The sequence below is a fragment of the Atractosteus spatula genome, chromosome 5, assembly GCF_055471065.1.
Source record: "Atractosteus spatula isolate fAtrSpa1 chromosome 5, fAtrSpa1.hap1, whole genome shotgun sequence".
NCBI classification, from domain to species: domain Eukaryota; kingdom Metazoa; phylum Chordata; class Actinopteri; order Semionotiformes; family Lepisosteidae; genus Atractosteus; species Atractosteus spatula.
This window is the reverse complement of record NC_142710.1, coordinates 38050465-38072332: the sequence shown is the minus strand read 5'-3', so window position 1 is coordinate 38072332 and position 21868 is coordinate 38050465. Positions and strand designations below refer to the sequence as shown.

General features: G+C 36.9%; 2 protein-coding genes across 4 annotated transcripts in view; one reads left to right on the top strand and one right to left on the bottom strand.

Moving 5' to 3' along the window:
* Positions 1-8901, top strand: part of mxi1 (max interactor 1, dimerization protein) — a 28629-nt gene extending 19728 nt beyond the window's left edge. For both annotated transcript variants that reach the window (XM_088915988.1, XM_088915987.1), the window contains exons 5-6: positions 4497-4668; positions 5296-8901. In XM_088915988.1, coding sequence (XP_088772114.1) covers positions 4497-4668; positions 5296-5459 — 336 coding nt within the window. In that variant the 3' untranslated portion in view covers positions 5460-8901. The remainder of the gene's footprint in view (positions 1-4496; positions 4669-5295) is intronic.
* A 4244-nt stretch (positions 8902-13145) lies between these two features.
* Positions 13146-19438, bottom strand: smndc1 (survival motor neuron domain containing 1). Of its 2 annotated transcripts, XM_088916435.1 has the most exons (7): positions 19303-19418; positions 17782-17934; positions 17008-17127; positions 15935-16077; positions 15242-15400; positions 14440-14593; positions 13146-14192 (listed from the first exon to the last, which is right to left on the bottom strand). In XM_088916435.1, exons 3-7 carry the CDS (start codon positions 17125-17127, stop codon positions 14055-14057), a joined length of 714 nt encoding a protein of 237 aa, XP_088772561.1. In that variant the 5' UTR covers positions 17782-17934; positions 19303-19418; the 3' UTR covers positions 13146-14054. The 2 variants fall into 2 exon arrangements, with proteins under 2 accessions (XP_088772561.1, XP_088772560.1); XM_088916434.1 differs by lacking the exon at positions 17782-17934 and having other exon boundaries at positions 19303-19438.
* Between the last annotated feature and the right edge of the window lie 2430 nt (positions 19439-21868).

Genomic DNA, 21868 nt, shown 5'->3' with positions numbered 1-21868 from the left:
AGAAACTAGGAGCTCATCTCATCCTGTGACCCTTGAGAGTTTATGACATCATCAAAAATTGATTGTGTTACAGTGTTGTAGGTCACTGTGCACTTCTTACTTTACCTGCTGGCTAGATGCAAAGACCTTATCTCACTGTAGATCCAAGCAAAAAGATAGTATCAGAGTCCATTATAGATCTTATGTTTACACTCCATTCAGTGACAGTTTTTTTTTAAGTATTGGCTTCCTCAGAAACTCAGATACACCTTCACTATCATGGCAATTTGGTTGTAAATTGGTCTGGTTTCTGTATCTTATTTACGCACAAGTGGAAAGGTTTGTAGATCTGGTTTTGCAAAAATTGCGTCTGCAAAACAATGTCAGGAATCATTCTTAGACCTGCACTCCATTGCTCCTGTATGTATTTACAGTTAAATATGATCTAATTGAATTCAGAAATGCTAAAACAGGGTTGGAACCTGGCCAACACCATAATCTTGGCTTTGGCTTTCAAAGTTCTGCCTTTTGCACTTCAAAGTGCATGCCTGCAGCTTCAAAGGTGCAGATCAGCAGGTGTTAATATCTGTGAGCATTGGTATGAACAGGAAACGAAAGATAAAGGTTAATCAACACAAAGGAGAACAAAAAAAACTAAATCTAATTTTCAGTGTTATATACAGTTAACACATCCACAGCATTCTAAAGATTGAACTTTTCTTTTAAAACAAAAATGCCCACGGTGTTTGCAGCCAAGGTTAATTCCCTGAATGCCCCAGCGAAATAATAAGTCTCAATCCAATTATACATGAACAGAGTGGAAAATCAGCTCTCAACTGTCACCCTTATCACAGGAGAAATGGCAGTCGCAATGTGTTCCTGTCATGACAGGTCCTGTAAATTATAAGATTTTTTTTGCACTGCCAACCCCACGCCCCCCCAAAAAAGCTACAAACTTGTTAACAATTCGTACAGTGTTGCATGTAGTGCAACACGCAGTAAGCAGTGTAACTGTAATGCAATCTTGTGCATTGTACCTGTATGGCGGTCCCAAGCTTTCTAAGACATATTCCCATTTTCAAATGTATCAAACCTGCAAAATATGGTCTAAATTAAGCAATGGGAATCGCCATCCTAAGCAAGTTGTGGCTTGTTGTAACATGGGTATTGTAGAACATTGGTATTACAATAGCGGCAATGGTGTCCTGAAACCAGTGAGATGCAGGGGTCAATAGCAGGCACTCATTTTCATCATCAGCCTCTCTACAAGGGCTAAAGCACTTGCCCTGCTAGTGCTACATCAGGAAGTGAACTAGTAGTACAGGTGTTACAATTCCTGACAAAGGTAGTGTATGAAATAGCATGGGGAGATGGATCTAATTCTCTGAGGAGCAGCCCAAAGATTCGGCTTGGGGGCTGTAAATCCCAGCCCGTGTTCCAGAATGCAGCTCGAGATGACATTTTGCTTGACAGACAGAGGTTGTTAATAAAGTTTAAAAAAATTGAGCACAATGCATAAAACCTCCCAAAAAATCTGGTTTCAGTCCCTAATCCACTACTCCAAGTGTGCATCTAATACACACAAATAAAAGTCCAAATGTCTAGCATAATATGGTCTGATGGAATTTGAACACGAACTTTGGGAAACATTAGTGGTTCAGATCATAACATTTATTTCTGTGGTTAAGAGGTTCTTAATTTTGGATTATGTCAAATACAAGATAGGTAGATGTTCAGAAGATAGTGCTGGACTCTCTTTGTGAACTGTACACTGTATTGTAAGTTTACATTTCATTTTTCAAAGTTCTAGATATTAATTGTATAAGGTGAAGTCGCAAAATGTGTTTTTATGTTGGCATGTAGTTTCTGGCTGTGAATACAGAGCATCTGTGTTGATTAGAATGTTCAGTTCAGTCACTGCATCTGTGCTTCTGTTTTGTATTTATAGTATGTGAAGTTTAATTTACCCATCATCTGGTGGTTTTGGTATTTTTTTAAATTTAGTTTTAAAACAACAGTCACAATATTTAGAACCCTGGTCATGCACTGTCTGCCCAGTCAAATACCACACCCCTCCCCCCAGCCTCCTTTGCCTGGCATGCCAACTTGTGAAAGTAGCTTTTGGCCCTCTGCCCAAAGATGATGGTGAATCTTGTTCTGTAATTTAACCCTGAACGAAGTAAAAAGACCTCTGAAAAGCTTGATGTATGTTACACAAAGTATGGGATTAAGAGTTCTCAACTAAACTAGCATTTATTAACAATGACAATACACACACTAAACACAAAACATAAACATACAACACACAAGTTACACTATGTACAAAGTTTCTAGCAAGGCATTTTAGGCCTACGTCCTAACCACCCAGAAAAACACTAGACTGCTATCAAGTATTCAGCTCTTATTAATGCCTAAAAAGGCCAAAATAAGAGATAAAGCTGCCTTCTAAATCAAACAGAATACAGCCTGTGTATCTCTCTCTCTGCAAACCCAAGTACTTTAAAATTAATGGGAATCTATCTCCCTATTCTAAGAAGGCACCCCCTTAATCACGAGAAGCAGTTTTTAACCTGAATTCTTTACTCAGGAAATCAGAGTTTCACTTTGGCAAAAGCAAAAATAAACTTAAGTAACACCCACATTGTTATAATAATATTTATAACAACACAATAGCAATAGTTATACTTAACAAGGTTCAGATACTCCATTCTGGTCTTTCCAGATGATCAGGACTTCCTGATTCCTTCCTTCCTGTCTCTTTCTCTTTTTCTGTACCTGCCTGTTTCATGCTGTCTTCATGGGCTGATTGACACTTAATTAACTAAGGTAAACCAAGTTAAACTTTATGGTTGCTTTGATCACTGAATGTCAGCAAACATCTCCTACCTTTGAAACTGGAAGTGTTGACACAAACCAGGTGTTACCCATTCTATCAAGATTCTTAAAGACACTTCATAATAATAGATGAAATGTGTCTACATCTTTCATCTACCTTTATTACAAATCACATACCTATTATTTCATGCGACATTGATTACTATAAGCATAATTATTTCTTTGAGGCTTTGCTGTCCTGTGTTGGCTATTATTAAACCTAACAGCAACATTTTAATCCTTTGTTTACTACAATTTTGGATCCCTTTGGATCCCTTTATCCAAGGCAGCACTGTTGCAGTTATTATTGTAAATGCTTAGATAGACTCTTTGGCTATACTCAAACATGTTTTCTAATTTCTCAGTAGACAATCCTGTGTCTATGTTGTATTTTGAAGTCACGGCCAACTTGATTAGAAGTACAAATAAATCAGTTGTCAGTGATCATGCAACTAACTGAAAACTCATCATTTGTGTTAATTCTTTCATTGCTATTAAATCTACTCAATAATAACTTTACTACCACATTGCAATACTGCAGGATTAGTATTTGCAGTACTATTTTATGACAATATAACTTTCTTGAAAGCCCTTGAACCTTTGCATTTCTATGTAATAGCCAAGATTAATTTCTGGTTGAGGTGAGACATGGTACTGTTGGTGGTTGGTAATTGTATGTGTCAAATGACTTTCGATGTATTAGAATCCCTGTAGAGAAAAATGAAGAACCAGAATAACTGATCTTGAATGTGCCAATCACGAGAAAACCCTTAGATCACAAATTTGCTCTATTAAAGCAATAGTTGGTTAACATGAACCAATGTATCCATTCTGTATGAGATATGTTCTTTGTGATGATTGTCAGGCTAGTCTCTGTAAGAAACTGTGGTTGTCTGTCACCATCTTTTTCTGTGAAAATATAGCTTCTGAAGCACAATTTAAATTAATCTCAGCATTCAGATTATTATAAAAATGTGAATGTCACTTAATTTTCTTTTTCTTTTGGCAAAGTAGAAAATAGAGTAATTATGTAGACAGGTGTGGTGTGGCTCCACAGCCGAAATGTTGTGTTTTTCTTTCCTCTCTTTTCAGCATGAAATAAACCTATTACTTGTTCCTTTGCAGCCTACGCAGCTACCCATCTGAACTACATAGAGTAATTAATACTTGCCACTTGCAAACCACACAACATAAACCAGCATTTCAAACAATAAATATTATTATTATTAATAATAATATTAATAATATTATAGTAACTGCAGTAATAATGAAAATGTCAATCCACCTAAAATAAACACTTACCTTGGAATATAAGTTTCAGCAGTGAATTGCTGAAAATCACTTCTGCTGTTTGTTTCAAACCAACAGAGCTACTGTATGCAACTCTCTTTACTGCTTTGTAAATCAGATGATCACCAAGGCCAGAAATTACATTGTCAGTCTGTATATTCAGAAATCAGTGGAAAGGCTTAATAAAACAACCCGGAAAATAATATTAAAAAAAAAACACGTCTGCAGATTATTATTCTAAAATTTGTCTTACATGCACAAAACCTGAATATGTTGTGGCACCAGCATGTGATACTTCCTTAACGTTGGAGGTTAATGTGAAGGCACTGAAGGTTTGTGTCTCCTGCTGACAGAAACTTGAAGAGATCGACCGGAAGAGCCAGTACCAGCGGGAGAACCTGGAGCGGGAGCAGAGGCACTTACAGAGACAGCTGGACCTGCTGCAGGCTGGTGGGGATGCCGAGAGGACACGGATAGACAGCGTGGGCTCCACCCTGTGCTCCGACCGCTCCGATTCGGACCGAGGTGAGACGTGGCTTGCTCACCAGTGAGGCCCAACACAAAAAGGCCTTGACGCGTGTGCAAAAGCTTGTTTCACAAGCACCGGAAAGATTTATCAGAAAGGTTTACCAGTGAGTTCTCTGTTTCTGTTTCCTAAACTTGCATTGTTGTAAATTCAATCTCTGCACCTAAGACTGACTGACACTGTGCTCTTTACAATGCCCTGACTAGAAAAAGAGGCCATAGAAAGTAATTAGTGGTGTTGAAAGTGAACCAATACAAGTGCAGACTTTCATTCCGTGACGGGGGGGTACAGCTTTGGTTGGTTTTGAAGAATTGGAAGTAAGACGGAGTATTTTCTGAACACGGGGGGTTTAATCGTTTACAAAATGCATTACAGCGCTTAGTTAAATGCTCCTGAGGGGAGTAGTGTGTTGTCAGCACTTTTTAACATCTTGGACGATTTTGTGAACACAGAATGGCGCTACGGTTTCGGAAACCGTTGCCAAGAGTCTTTCAAGTAAGGAAAACACTTTCTGGCCCTTCGTAGGTTTTTTTTTGCTTTAATGCCAGGTGCAGATCCGGTTTTGTCTGCATGAGGTCTCAATCGTTTTTTGCTTCTGACAGCCTTTTGTTTTCCGCCCTTTGCAGAGGAGATCGAGGTGGACGTGGAAAGCACAGAGTTCTCCCATGGAGAAATGGACAGTGTGAGCACAACCAGCACCAGCGACCTCGATGACCACAGCAGCCTGCAGAGCATGGCTAGTGATGAGGGCTATTCCAGTTGCAGCATCAAACTTGCCTTCTCCTCTTAAAGTCCACGGCACACAGAGAGACGTGAGATGGAGTAGATAATCAGCGCGACAACCCCAGAACCAAACAGAACCTCATGGGGTGTTCAGAACATGACCTACCCTCAGATCTGGCCTGACCTACAAAGGTGTGATCTCGCTTTTTCTGAAAAGGCTGCCCATAGATGCTCAGTAAAAGAACAAGGCTTTGCATACTTATAATTCCTTCTGTACAATTCTAGGCCATTTACATTGTTTATTTACAGATTTTTGAGATTTCGTTCAAGAAGGTCTGAAAAATTAGGTTTTGTTTGGGGAAAAAAAACACCTACACAGGATGTCAAGAATGTAGCATCTATGAGACATCAAAAGAAGCAGCAGTTATGTTACCAAATGACAAGCTAACTGTAATATCACTGCATGCCAAATACATTCTGTGCAAATGTGGTTCAAAGGATCTAGCACAAAGGTGTGCTTTCAACCCAAGGTGATTATAAAGTCTAGCAGTGACCTTCTGAAACAGGTCGCTATATCTCAGGTTTGCAGAGTTTTCACCCCTATTGCCATTCACATGCCCATTAATATATGTGTATGCAGTGAATTTAAAGATGAAGGGCATCAGAGTTTTCTCCGGGGTGATTGCAAGACTTTACAACCATATGGAATTAAAAAAACAGATTTACAAGACGATAAATTGTGCACTTTGATAAGCTCCTGAGTCTTCAAAATGGATCAGTTTCCATCATTGCAGTTCCACAATCTTTGCAATGACAGCTGAAGGTAGGTCAGGTTCTGAACTGGTGCTGAATGATACTCGCGCTCTGCTGGAAAAACAAACAGTAAATTGGACAGGAATCTGTGGGAATTACAACTCAACTTGCCATATCAACATTTCTGGCCCATGAGCATTGTTTTTGCTAAGCAGTGCACAACCACAACTCGGTCACTGAAATTGGTGCTACATAACACAGGTTAAGTGTAGGTTAAGTGCTACACATCACATACCAACAAAGAAGATTAAATAGCCCATGCAGAATAATGCAGAATCTCTTTTATTAAGGTAAAAAAGAACCTTAGAAAAGAGCATCCATTAATACGAACGCATGGGTATTCAGTTGGTTCTAATTTTGGAATCTGTTCTGTAGTTTTGTAAAAGGAACTACCACAAGGTACCCTGCACATGCCTGTTTTATAGTAGACTGTAGAACTACAACTCTCATACATTTTCCTAACAGATGTCCTTCTTTAAAGTAAATTCTGAGCAATAACTTTTGTGGTCATTCTGTCTTGACAGTTTTGGCTCCCTGTTTCTCAAGGCACTAATTTGTGTCTTGACAGTAAAAATGAACTTGCTAGTTTTGTATATAGTTTAATTTAAAAATAAAATAAAAAGTTAAAAAATTTTTGAAAGGAGAAAAAATTACTAGTATCCATGGATAGTAATATTGCCTCTGTTGCTGTTTGTCTTGTGTTTTGTGCATTTTTATATTCTTTAAAGATTTAAATGTTTCAGGAAGGCATTTTCTGTGGCATGGACAGTATTATTTTGTTCATTTTTCTAGCTGCAGAAAGTTCTGGCTTCTTCAGTCTTCAGATGTATTGCAAAAAGAAACAGATTTTATATTGAGCTTAACTTCAAGACACAATGATGACATAAAAATGGTCATTAGAGAATCATTAATTATGGACTTCTGTTAACCTCTGAGTTGGAGTGGCACTGGTTTATTTATTAGATTTTATGAAAACATGAAAGCATTCCTCCAATCAAATCTTGAGCTGTACATTCTGTGTCTGAAAGTGACAGAGTGATATTTGATGTTCCTTACATCTCTCGGCTTGAGGTTTCCCAAACTTGCACTTCAAGGTCTTATTTTCTTATTCTTTATTTTTTTAATGATTAACCGATGTGTATCCACTAATTTATGAAAGAGACCTCACCAACTATATTTGGTCTAAAACCTTTTTTTGCTGTAAAGTTGTACCAGTTATCTTCATCCATCATACAAGTTTATTTATTGATTTAATTGGGTTGTTTTGGTTCAGGTTTGGTTCTTATTCCTTATTTTTATCAGGGTTGGAAGGGTATTACTAAAAGGAAAAAAAAAATACACATTTGCTCTCTTTGCCAAGTTATGTTTTTCTTTTGTGTTTTTCGTGCAGAGGACACTAGAAACATTTAATCTCCCCAGCATGTCTTACATAATGTAGGGGGCATCTTTATTTTTTTCTCTGTAACACGTACACTCATCTACTTTAGTTAGAAATCAGCTATATTACCTCTGCATAAAATAGCAGTTCTTGGGTCAGCAAGATGTAATTCAAATAGACCTTAATCTCCTTATCACACAATAATGTGAAACAACTTTCCTTGATAGTGGGCATTTCTCAGCTAAGAGCTACATTATCTTGAATTAAAAACTGTAGATCTCTTTGCTCAAACCTAGTCAAAGCCCTGAGAAGTGTTGTGGCATGACTTAAGTCTAATGGCTTGCCTGGCGTGTTTGCAATTCGCAGTTCACAATGTCTAGTCACTAGTGACTGGCCGATGTTGAGGTTATCTTTCATTTTTTTATTTCACATTTGAGCGTTTTTAATCCAAAGTTCTCCTGGTAATATTAGCATTGGTGGGAGTCATTCAGATAGGTTTATTCATGCTTGCTGCATCTAAGCTGTTAAACATTGGTTTACCAGTTTGTCTGCCCAATATCATGGCTTTCTCAGAAGAATATAAATGCCAAATGTGTCTTAACATGTCTGGATGTGTCCCTTCTTGCACGGGTAGATGAATTTTCATTGTTTTCTGGGGGGGGTATTTCTATATTTGTTTAAAAAATGCACTATAAGAAAGACCCAGCCTGAAACTTTCTGATTCCACACCAAAGTGTTTTCTCTGCTTTCTGGAGGCTCTGAAAAACGCCTGTTTTGAGATAACATGTTGCTGTCCCTTAACCTGTCATTTTGTTTAGATACTGGTAAAGGCAAATAAATTGGCAAGGGAAAATGGGTCAAATGTATTCCACCCCTGTGTTAACCTGTGCTGAGCTTGTGGAAGTTTGTCTTAAAACGTGCTCTGATCAAGATGTAAGATGAATGCAATACTCAATAAACACAGTCTGTCAGATATGTAGCTCTTGTTTAAGATGCTATTAAAAATGTACTGAGCATTTCAAAGGTTCTGAGAAACTTCCTTTGAGGTGCGTGACAATTCTTTTTATTTACAATAAACTTTAAGCTTGGACGTAATGCATTGAAGTCAGCCTAATAAATACTGATTGATGATGTACTTTGGTCCTAGTCAACTGAGAAAGCTAACCAGGCCATACTGTATAAATGTTATCCATTCAGCCACCCTGAAGAAAGAATATTGTTGATTTTTATTGTGGGGGTTTGCTCTGGGGACAATCTCAGCCACCTGATGATGATATAAAGAGTATAATTTTTAATTTTTGAATAAAAGTGATGTGCAGTATTGGTTTGGACTCTGGCCTCATAACTGGGAAGCTGTGGGTTTATATCACTTGTGAGGCACATCCCTCAGATTGCTTCAGTATAATGTTCAGCTGCATAAATGTTAGATTGCTTGCCAAGAAAATTAATAATTTACATATACATTAAGTTCCTATGTGTTTTTTAAAAAAGTGACATAGGACCCTCATGTTTTTATAAGTAGAAAAAGAAAACGTATTTTGGATCTTTTATTGCACAGAGGGTCTGATTCTACAGTTTACAAAGCAGTTGTGATAAAGTTGTGACTTCCATTTTTTTAGGCCATCTCTTCAGCTGCTATTCAGACTGGTGAGTGAGCAGTCTGAAACAGCTGTTGTATAAGGAGTCATTTTAGGCCAGTAATGATTTTGTTTTTATTTCTTCTCGAGCCATTTTCTTGCTGAAATCCACAATATTCATCTGCAAGAACCAAACAACAACTGCAGTAAAACGTATATAATATTGGGTTGAGCTGAAGCTTTATTTAGAAGGAACTTGCAGTGCAAGTCTTGCAGTTCTGCTAAGACTTACGTACAGTTATTGTATTTAATTACTTAAAACTGATTATTAAAAAATTAAATGGTATTCCATAGGTCATTAGGAACTGTTTAGACAGATCTGGAAGAGGGACAACAAAAAATAGGCTGCTTTGATTAATGAAGTAAATTTCATAGCTCAGTATTTGTAAGGGAGACACCTTAAATAATAAACCTTAAAGTTGCCAATCGCAGAAACCCAGGGACTTATTTAATGAAAGTTTTGGCTCTCAGTCTCAGGTCCTTTTAATAGTTTTATCATGAAGTTTGTGTGGCTTCAGGTACAAATTGAATAGGTAATTGGATTTCAGTGCAGCAAAAGTGAGAATTAAAAATAGGATCTAATGTTTATAAAATGTGCAGTTGACAGGGCTTGGAATCTGTATTTCTTAATGGCAGTGTAAAGGGAATTTAAAATTGGGGAAAATGTAAAAAGTATTAGGTCATTCCAAAGGTTTTGCACCTAAGGTATGCCTGCAGTTCTTTAGAAAATACCCTTGAGAACAATCTTTTGCCATCTTAAAATTCACCTGATTTTTTTTTTTCAGTTGACAATTCAAATAGAACGTTGTTGTAAATTGTAGTCTGAAATCCAAAAATAAAATCAAAATGGCAATTGTCAGTCCAAAATACATAAATTGATGGTTTGCATTGGACCAGTAATCTTATGGTTCGGAAATAGCAAATTCTGCTGATGTAACATTAGCAGAAGAGGTATCCTTACAAAGACTCCGATGCTACCAAACCTGATACACAGAGGCTATAATGATAATTCTGTGAAAGGTAGGTTATTTCCAATCCCAAGCATTTGTTATACGTTATGAAAAAGTTATTAAAAAATACAAAACAACAAGTGGACACAGGTAGAAATGGCCAGGGATTGAAATCATTAGTATGTATGCAATAGTATGTAAATCATTTTGTGAGTATGCAATAGAAATCTATGAGTAACTCTGGATATTAATTATTGAACTCTTCTGCCTTGTAATTTCGTTTGGTTTGATTAAAAATAGAAATAACAATGCTTTAAGGTAGGTTTAATACAATTTTTAAAAAACGAGAACAAGTGTGAGCTGGAAAAAGGCTACAATATAGTGTGTTTATGCTTGATTTAAATATCCCATGGAATAAGCTATCTGCAAAAATGCTTGTGTTGCTCTGGGGAGCTGAATATGCAAATAATGCAAGCAACATCCTGACCAAAATCAAAAACACCAGCTTATGAATGCTGTGCATTCAGTCACACAAACTGCTTTTCTGAGAAATGCCATCTGCAGCAGGAACTGTCAAATGTTCTCTTTACATGTAAATATATGTGTATGCACACCATACATATGTCACTTGCGCTCTTCTTTGAACAGTTTTAAAATGCCTGATATAGGACAAATTTGTGTGGTGTACTTCTCTGTCTTTTTTGGTCAATGGAGCAATTAAGTAGCTGCCACGTGGCCCCTTAGCCCTCTGTGTTCTGTTAAATGAGGTACCAGGCTGATTTCAAAATCTTTTATAATGAGAAATCGGGTAAATAGAATGCTGCCACCTAGAGCTGGAGAGATTAATGGCAATTTGTTTTATTCTTCATTTCAAAACAATCATTACAATTCAATATGCAATTTTAGTAACATTGTGCAAACTTTTCAGATTTAACTTCAAATCTGTGTGTAAACAATGTCAGAAATAAAGCTCAAAGTATCTATTAAAATACACAAAAATGTAATTTGTTCAATTATTTTTCCCAAACTCCTCTCTGCCACATGTAACCTGATAGGATTATCTGAATATCCACATTGCATTTCACTGACTCCAATTACCAGTACCATCGGACACAATAGGAAAACTGTTTCTGCCAACATTCTCATTATCAGGATTAGCTCGACACTGAGCAACCAGAAAGAAGTAAGGACAGACTAGGGAAAATATCTACATTGTCATTTTTATGCATTTAAAGAACTTAATGTTTTATCAGTGTGTTTAAACCACAAAGTTGTACTTTTTTTTACCCGTGAAATTAAATAATTTCAAAAAGGAAAAAAAATGTCTGGAAGTGAAAAGCTTCCTCTCAGGAGAATGGAATTTCTTGTGTGGAATGCAAGGTGTAAATTGGACAATAGGTTTCCAGGTCACCTGGGTCATGTATAAAAGGCATGGCACACAATTAGAAATCTCTCTGTTAAGTAAGAAGGGTTTAGACTAACTGCGGAAGTATCATAACTAAGGCAGGCTGACACTGCTGTAAGTAGCTTTGTGTGATAAAAAGCAGCACAGTGGTGCATGTTTGTAGGACTTTAAACACTTGGGGGAAAAGATGCTACGCTGCAATTAAAAAGACAAAGGAGTTGCTTACATTTTAAGTTTAAAATTCTACTCGATAAAGTTGACTTCGCTGGTTTGCAATCCAATTGGATAGAAAAATACTGCTCTATGTTATTTTTCAATCCACATAAATATGCATGAGAGATGTACTGTTTTAGCGATTCTAAATTAGAACAAGACATGAATTACCTCACTTCATCACTAAACCACTTATTTTTAGTACTAATTCAAAAGTTGTTTTCTAATCCACCAGTATTAAGAAACAGATTTAACCTCACAAAGTTTTTATTCATTATATTTTAAAGAATTGTAGATAATGCATATTTTTTTGTATGAACAGTTATTCAAAAGTGTAATCAAACAGTATAAGAGCTTACAAAGTCTACAAAAATATATTTTTTTCTTTCTATAAGCCTCAACTGTCTGTACTTGGTGGAAGCATCTTTAAGAGCAATGAGGGCTCTTTTCTGGATAGGTCTCATCCAGCTTTGCAAAGTGGCATTGTGTATCTTTTGCCACTTTTTCCAGTTTTCTTCCAGTAATTGCTCAAGTGTGGCTTTAACCTTGAGCTTTGGATCGTAATTCTGCTTAAATGTAAATTTTCAACCATATTTTCCATTCCTGTGTGACTCATGCATTTCCTCTAGGATTCACTATGATTTAAGATGTCTTTTTCAGCTAATAGATGAATTCTCTCTTGCCATTTAGGCCTTTTTTATGTAGGGGCCAGGATATTGTTGAAGTTTGAACACTGACTTATTAGATAAACTTGAAAATCTTTCAAAGTAATTAGTGGCTTCATAGTGACATCCCTAACCAGCTTCCTGCTTGCTCTAGGCAGGGTCCAGTCCCAGAAGGACAGTATGACACATACATCTTAATGATGAATGAATGTTGCAAAAGATCTCTGATCTGTTTGTATCCGCGAGTTGTGGCTTCAGTATGCGTAGGACCTTCAATAAAGGAAGACAGGTGCATCTACTCTGAAGTGGTTAACCACTTTCATTACACACAGAGGCAACTAATTCTGTGACCTTTTAAAATAACCTTTTGCCCTTGAACTGATCTGGAGCCATTGTAGCAAAGCTGTCATGCACTTACATGATTGAGAATATTTTAATTTTTACCACAAATTTACACACATTTTTTATCATTTTTAGTTTTATCAATTTGGATTACATTCTACATCTGAGGTCCTGGAAAGGTTAAAGCTAAATTAGCTGGGGGCTGAACACTTTTACAATGCCCTCTCTTCCTCAAAGCAAAAGTTTTAAATTAAAGTAGTGGTTATAGTAACCTACTAAATATTCACTCACTAGTTAGCTCGTGCATGTTTCTGGGGATTCTTTCAAAATAACCCATACACACAAGAATACACTTTTTAACATTTATTTGATAAAAGTTAAATGTACAAAACCAAAAAGTAACATTTAATTTCGTAAAAATCACAGTCCTCCAAAAATAGGAAGAATTGTATTAACATATGCTTTGTAGGTACTTTGCTTTATCCTAGCACAGAAAAGTAAAAACAGTCTAAACCTACCATTCCAGTTTAGGTCACAATAACTAAAAGTGAATACTTTAGCATTTGAACTAAATAGCCAATTCAAGACTGGGCACTTTTTGCTGTTGACTGAAATATGTTGAATAAGTCACTTTAGAATAATAAACAACCCTGAACTCACTTTACATGATGTACATGTGCCACAACTATTAGATACAAGATTCTTTAAAAACCTATGCATGAGTTTGTTGTTCATAAACTGCCAACTAAAGTATACATGAAAAATATTTCCTATCTTTAATATAGTGGGAACTTTTTTCCCTATCTTTAACCAGTCAATGCATCAAATTAACACGAACCTTGACCTGATTCACATAAAAACTGAACTGCACTACTGGAACATGACTTAACGCTGAGGGAAAAAAAACTACTAGGAACATCATTAAATCACTTACAGATGCACTATAAGTGCTCCTTATTGAAGTCCCAAAACTATGAAGAAATATATTCAAGCAATAGTTTAACAGTGATTCTATATTAGTGTGGATGCTATTTATGGCATTGCTTAGCCTGTGTTCTTCCCCAACATACCGACAGTAAAACCCAGTATTCCCAAAAGCATGTTTTCAATGAGCCATTACTTATGCGTGTCAAATGTTTTAAAAAATGTTTACGAGAGCAGATAAGATGAGACATACATCCTGATAAGTAATGAGTATCCTTCTAATACAGAACACTGTTAATGCCAATACATTTTGATTAACTACATGCTTTTTCCTGTTACTGTGGCATGAGATGCCTCACATTATATTTGGATGTGTCTTGGTACTGAGTCATTGGTTTATCAGCTATTCCACATGTTCCAACACCAACTTTTCCATTAACACTCTCCGGTGATGCAAATATACTCCTCTTTACCTGTAACACACAAAGACAGGCAGTTAGAATATTACTTGAAAGGCTGGATCTATCAGTCTACACTGAAAATGGATGTTTGACTGAACAAATTAAGTGCAGGTTGGAGGAGTTGTTTTCAGTTTGATAATCCTAAAAGCTTCTTTAAAAACTTTCTCTATTAATCCCTATTAAGTTTTTTGTCTTGCACAACACTATAAAAGGACCTACTGATATTGATTAAGTAGACTGATCCAAACAGGATTCTAACCTGGCCTTTCTTGTTCTTTGAATAGGCTTTGTTATTAAATTGCTGCCACTTTGTTTTTTGGTCTTCTCGTTCCTGTTCCAGTTCCTTCATTCTCTGAGCTTTCTTCAGTGCCTTCTTCTTCTTGTATTCCCTCTGCTGGGCAATTTGCTCCTTCCTGTTGGAGTTCAAAGGCACCAGATAAACAAGAATTAGAGAGAAGCATGCATTTCTCATACAGCTAAGGTAGCAGTTCACATTCATCAAAAAGAAAGCAGACAATAGCTTAAAGCAATCATATTCACAACATTCATAATGTTCTTAATGCATACAATTTCAAGAAAATATAAATATTAACAGACTTTAATGTCTCTAAAGTCCCTAATGCTATAATTGCAGTGTCTAACTATTATCTGAAAGCTGCTTATTCCTAGATACTTGTGGAAACCCAGAGCCTGTCTTGGAAGGATAGGACAGAAGGTGGGATTACACTTTGAACCACATAGTACTCCACTAGAGGGCAAAAAAAGAGGGAAGTTTTAGAGACACCTACTAACCTAGACAACCTAAATTAACCTGTTCTTTGGAAGGTGGAAAGATATCAGATATTCAAAGAAAATCCATGTAAAAACTGGAAAAACATGCAAGCTCCACACAGGCAGAACAAACCAAGAACTGAACCAAGGTGCCGAATCCTGTGAGGCAGCAGCACTAACCACCACAACACCGTCTCTTCACTATAACTAATAGACAATTAATCCTGATGATCCTAAGGAAGATTTCCTGCAGTTTGTCCAACGATGACAGTCAGAGAACAAGGACTCACCTGGATTTGGATTTGCCTCCGTCCTCCTCCGACTTCTTTCCTTCCTCCACAGCCTTCAGATTCTGCAGGGGCACGACTTCTGCATTGCCATATCCCAAGAACGTAATGGCAGCCGTGCCGTTCTCCTCATCTATCTCCTCGATCTCCGCTTCGTACAACCTGTCAATAAATCACGTCTGTAAGCATGTGAGTAGAGGTTTTATATTCAAGCCCTATAAAGAAAAATCTTACAAGCAAAGGCCTTAACTTCTCATTACTACCCACACTGCTAATCACAAGCCTAACCAAAAAGCTTCAATATACCAGTAACTGTTTAGCACTTATTCCAAGCAGACAATTTATTTTAAAAGTTATTTTTGTACTTACCAAAATAGCAGGTTTATTTTTAAATTTCAGAAAAATGAATGTATTTAATTAAAAAGACTACCTATACTTGTCATGGAGCTTTTACAAAGCAGATTTAAAAAGCACTGAGGCAAACATTTCAGCTACAGAAAGATTTTGAAAAATTGATTTTGTGATGCCTTTCATTATACTACAAAGTATTTATTTAACTGTTCAGTAAAAACCAGTGTGCAGGTCTGTCTGTGTTGAATATCCCTCCAACACTAAAGCCATCTTGAAACAGTAATAAATGTCTTACCATTGTACTGTAACAAGTGAAGTTATGCTTAGATTGGTTTCTACACTTACTGTCCATCCTCACTCCACACAGCCATGCAGCTGTCCCCCACCTCCCAGGAGTGGCTGATGGGGGCTGCAGCTGAGCTGTCTGAACTGGTGGGGGCCACAGAGGGCTGGCTTGACAGGAGGTCTTTGGTCAACTCTATTACTTCCTGCGGCAGAGAGGACATATCATGAGTAAAATATGTTCTGCCACAACATATAAATGCTGCACAGTTACCCAGTCTCTCAAATTCCTGTGAAAAATATTTGTACTAATGTGCACTGCCCCCACCCTGCCCTTATTTTTAAGTCCTTTTAATTCGTTTCCTGAAGATGTGATCTAAAAACTGGACCGAGCAATGGCAGCAAAGTCACACATCAGAAATATCCAGGGAAAAACCCAGAACAGCAGTATGGCTGAACTAGGTTTATTTACACACAAATACAAATGCATTTACTAAAGCCATTTATGTAGTTAGTTAAATATGAATTCCACTGTCTAAAACTATCAATAATTTTAACATCACATTCATTACAGAAAGCATCTATAATTAAAAAATAAAATGTCAAGTGTCATACACATAAGAACTCATTAGAGTTCTACTATTCAATTGTTTGATAAATCACCACACAATTTTACAGAACACAGAATTTGATCTTCTAAATCTGAGAAATGCTATTTTTTTAATACATCTTCCTCTCCACCACACAGGCAAGAATCTGCCTGGACAGCAACCTCAATTTCGCCTACTGCCGCTAGAGAGGACACTCCCAGTTCACTACCGTCATTATTCAATTTTTCACTTGCACTTCCACATCCTAAGTTGATTCATCTTAATTAGAACAATAACTTGTCAATTCTTTCCTAAAATTAAAAAGGCATTTAAGTACACAAGTACATATATCTCTGTACTTTCAGATTTTGTACTGCTTTAGAGATCAACTAACATTTTTGACTGACCTTTCTTAAAACTGAATCACTCCAAACAATTTAACTGCTGCCAAACCTCAGTAAAGGTAGTTTTAGAATAAATTATAACACTGTTCATGGCTTAACCCATGTCACGGTAATTTATAACAAATTTGGTCAAGATACCAACCTGTAAATCTTTCTGTAATTTAAGCAGGTCTTCATTTTCTGCATCTGTTGATAAAGCTGCTTCCACTTGTTGAAGCTGAGCTTTGTAGCTGGCTAACTGTTTCACCAGGTCATCTGACATCTTAAAGACACAAAGGGTCAATTCCACAGTCAGAAGGAACATGTTTTAAAAACTATCACAAGGTACTTTGCCTACATGCAGGTTGAGAGCATTTCTTTGTGTCTTTCATTTCATCCCAGGTAGGCAAATGAGTTACATGTTCAATCTGACATGCATGTTTGGGAAAACCAAAAACCTTTTGTCAAGGGCTTTAAAAAATAAAGATTATACTTGATTCAGATATACAAAGCCTATAGCACTTTGAGGCATTAAGATCTGTATTTTCCAGTTAATCCACACTTCCTTTAAATCAGTGAACGGCAAAACAGAAATAAGTTTAATTTATTAAACATTTACATAATTAAAAAACACAAGATGATATGACGTAAAGAGTGACACTTAAGATTAAACTGATTTTTAAAAAGTCAGCTACTTCTATATGAGTGGGAATTTAAAAAAGTTCTAGAAAACTGCTATTTAAATCTCCAAGGTCTTAACATTTATGTATATTCGATCAACTTTTATAAAGTATTCCTATAATTCGATAAAATAAAAGTAAAAAGCAAGCAAAAGTAGGTATATCTTTATAAAACAGTTCTGGAAGACACCTGAATTTTTTTTCCAGCTGAACACTTGAATTTCACTTGAATTTCTCTCATTAAATGTACAACTTACTTTTCAAACTGTTTCTATACCTTGTCCTTGGTTTCACAATACAGGTGCAGGTTTTTTGTTTGCAGGGCATTGAGCAAACTGGTTGGTTTCTCCGCAGCTCTCTTATTAAGTGGCTGCTCTCTTAATTTTGTCCCAACAACTCTTATTAGACGTCTAGTTAATAAAGAGAAACAAACAAGTAGAATGACTCCCAGAATAATCTTAGGTCTACAGGGTCCCAATTTCCTAAAATGCAAGACGTCTAATGGGGGAAGTGGTACTGGGTTAATGTTGGTACTACTCCAATATAATTTAAGACCTCAAAAAGGCAAGTAGGTTAATTATTGGATCATTAATGGAGAACACAAACTAGCAAACAAATGTCCTTAAGAAAACAGGCTGAGTACAGTTTTATTTAGTTTAGTGGTGCACTGGTTAGCATTGGTGCCTCCCAGCGCTGAGACCCTGGGTTCACTTCCTGGGGTGCTATCTGCATTGAGGTTATATGTTCTCCCCGTTTCTTCCCTTGGTCCAAAGACACACTGATAGGTTAACTGGCCCTGGTGTGAGTGTGTGTGTGTCTGTGTCTGTATGTGCCCTGTGATGGACTGGCGTCTGGTCCAGAGTGAATCCTGCCTTTCAGCCCATTACTTGACAGGATAGGCTCAGGCTCCCCCAAGACACTGTGTGGAGATGGATGATTGGATGGATGAACTAGTGATTAGCAGTTAATCACAGATATTCAGCTATCAGAGTGATTCCTAATGAAGCAGGCCAAATGAAAACCCTAAACATACACACAACAGTATTTATCCTCTCAAGATGAAAGGTGAATTAGGACTATAAAGGTGAATAATTCTTTGACCACTAGTTCACCAGTCACTACTTTATTTATAAACTGGTTTATTAAGTAGATTAAGACTAAACTAACAACAAACACACTTGCTTAAAATTTCCTAAGTAATGTCATTGACTGTATAAGGTGATCAATTAACGGAAATTTAAACACCTGATCATAACCTTTTAAAATACCGCCACTACGTCTTATTTACTCCTTGGAGCTGGAGGAACGGCTACTTCGGCTCAGAAGTTAGACTGGCTAACTAAATGCTCACCAAGAAAATTCACAGTTGAACATACGGAAATAGTCTGACGGTCATCGTATGACAAATTTTAGACGCCCAAAGCGGTAAGTTTAATAATGAGGCATGAATACAACTCCTGTTCCCTTCGATATTAGCGACTTCCACAGTTAAAACAGTTTTAAAAAAAGGTTAGAAAAAAAGCATCCAATTGCCAAATTAACTAAACGTGACATTTCGGTACTATCGCCCTTATCTCCACATTCGCAGCCAGCATAAAGTTACAAAACGTTATTTCCTTGCAATTTCAGTAATATTTGTTCCGCGACATCTTGTAACCTTTGCAAGCCGGACAAGGCCTGAATCGTTTATTTACATCACGAGGGACCTGATTTTCATGTTTTACTTGCCATTTTCAAATACAAACTTAAGAGCCATCTCTTAACTGTAAGGATCTTACCTTGAATTACCGAAGAAGTATAATTTAAAGAGAAATCGTGCAAAAGACTGTGTTGTTTCGGAATTTCGTTTCCAACACAGATCGCCTCACTACCGGAAAGGTACCTACGTAATCTCATCACCTCAAGCCGAAAGTCTCGCGAGACCGTTAGTAGAGCCGCTTAACCCTGTCGACGCTGTTTCCAGGTCGCTGTCGTATCGCAGGTCATGTTGCAAACAAATGTCATGTAGCAATAAAACGATCAACAAAGGGCCTGGAGCAAACAATCTTTCTATCCTAAAATTACTTTAAGGATCGCTTCTGCTACGTTATTTGGCTGGGGGACACCCTTAGGAATCTTTTCTAAATTTACACCAATTTAAAAAGTGCTTTGTCTCCCGTTTCATGCGGAAGAAAACGTCCACAGAACTGCTCAGAAAATAAGCAGCTCGAAAGTCATTTTTTTCTAATCCAGAATTTTTTACATTGCAGTTGAAATCTTTTCGTATCTTAAAGTCATCAGCTCCCATTTCCCTAACAAATAAGGGAAATCGCTAGGTGGAGCTGTTGCATTGGTAATTATTACATGAAACTATAAAGCCTTTCAGAAATGTCTCTTTCTGCACTGTACTACTTAGTGAATACTATTTGTTATACCTCGCGTCCTACACGTGTGCGTAGCACCTTAAAAGAAAACTTGATATTATCAAACTGGTAAACATCCATTTAAACAGCTTAGAGAGTGGAAAATAATTCGGCTGTGCTTCCCTCCGTCTTTGACCTAAATATAACTTATCCTGGTGTAAAACTCTGAGTCTTTTTATTTTAAGGAAAAATATATACTCCCCTTATTTCTGTTTCCCCGCCTATGGGGAACTGCCTCAGAAACCTCTGAAGTTTATGCCCGCTTTCAACGTTATTTAAAAGATAATAAGCTATAAAAGTAAGGCGGCAGCTGTACCTTCGAGATATATTGTGTATCTGTACCAATCCATACTGTAAAATGTTTATTAATGGGGAGATCACAATGAAAATCCTTGTAGTACAAGTAATATTATACCCACCTTCAATTTTCTTCTGAATACAAAATGGGTACAATATTACTAGTTCTACCTATTGCTCTTCAACTAGTAACCTGCATTTAAAAGAACTTAAGGTTTCAGCAACATACAACCTCCCAACCCCTTCTTTACTACAACAGTGTTAAGTATCGAGCAAGGGGGCTTCATCTTGCCTGTTGGATTGATGTACCCATTTGATCAAGTTTACATGTATTCTGAAAACGGAGGGATAATTAATTGACTTTCCCTTTGATTTTAAGCCATTGGGGTAGTAATCAACCAATTCATAGAATCCCAAAAGATGTCCTGTAGGACCCTCTTAAGTCTGCATCAACAATATGAAAAGGCAAAAGTGAGAGCCACCCACATATAACCATGAAGACCCAACAATATCCAGCGCCTTTGGCATTTCCAGCTGGATCTTATACATTCTTGCAGCCCAAGCACTATGGATCTGTTTAATCATCACGGTGACCTCAGCTACAGAAATGGCCCCAGTCCCACCAGAGGCTTCCACCACTGTTTCCTGAATGGAGGGCATGTCCACTGAATTCCAGAGATCCTCAAAGCTTTTCTTCCACCTCTCAACGATATCCCCAGTCAAGATCAACATAGAAACTGCAATAGAACTTTAATTTTAGATCTCTTTAGTATCCATTGCCCTACATTGCTTTACACCACTATGACGTACTCTTTCCAGTTCACATTTCTATACTTAAGCTGTGCAGTAATTTGCCTCACTTCTCTATAAGTGTCATTGTAGAGCTGTGGATATTAATTTTCACTCTTTGGTGTGATTGTGTCACCCTCTATTATTAAAAACAATGTATGCAAATCCTGTATTGTGGCTCTTCTTTTTGTTCAGTGACTCATTCTCTTGGATATCGAAGGATTATCAAAAACCTACCAGGCCTAGCTATCAAGCCCAGCAAGAAACCAATTAAATTATCTTGAGTGCAATACAATATTTAACTTTTTTTTGCTTTCTGAAGGAAAAATGATTAATTAAAAGCTGGAGCACTGCAGAGGTCTAGTTAGTGTGATACACTGTTACTAATCCCCCCCCCCCACACACACACACACAAAAAAAACCTTTTCAAAATGTTTCCTCGTACTGTGGGGATTAACAGACAATTTCAATTCCAACACAAAGAAATCAAAGTGGGCAGAACTGCTTAGGTAGGTGTGGTTGCAAAAATACTTTGTATCTCCAAATTCTGTTAATTGTGATTCATTGGTTGTGTTTTATACTACTTGTAAATCTCTTGTCATACCATAATTCTATAAGTTTTGACTTTGCACAATTCCAGGGAAAAAATATTTCTTGTCATACACAATTGGAGATGATATGGTGCAATTATGAGATTATATCTTAAAAGGTAGTGTCATTAATTTTTACCTGGGGAGATGAATGTCATATTAAAAAGGGAGCAAATATTATAATACAGTACCCTTGAACAATCTGTAACTTGGAAACCTTTCTGGCTGTTAAAAGCTACCATTATGACTGAGATGCTAGCTTCCCT

Bases quoted from the DNA above. Each gene is read 5' to 3' on its own strand.
- smndc1 (XM_088916434.1), bottom strand. From the start codon at position 17,127: ATGTCAGATGACCTGGTGAAACAGTTAGCCAGCTACAAAGCTCAGCTT. The intron at 14,594-15,241 runs GTGAGTCCTTGT...GAACTCCAACAG, and splicing joins GGAGGCAAATCCAAATCCAG to GAAGGAGCAAATTGCCCAGC. The intron at 14,193-14,439 runs GTTAGAATCCTG...TGTGTGTTACAG, and splicing joins CAAAGAACAAGAAAGGCCAG to GTAAAGAGGAGTATATTTGC.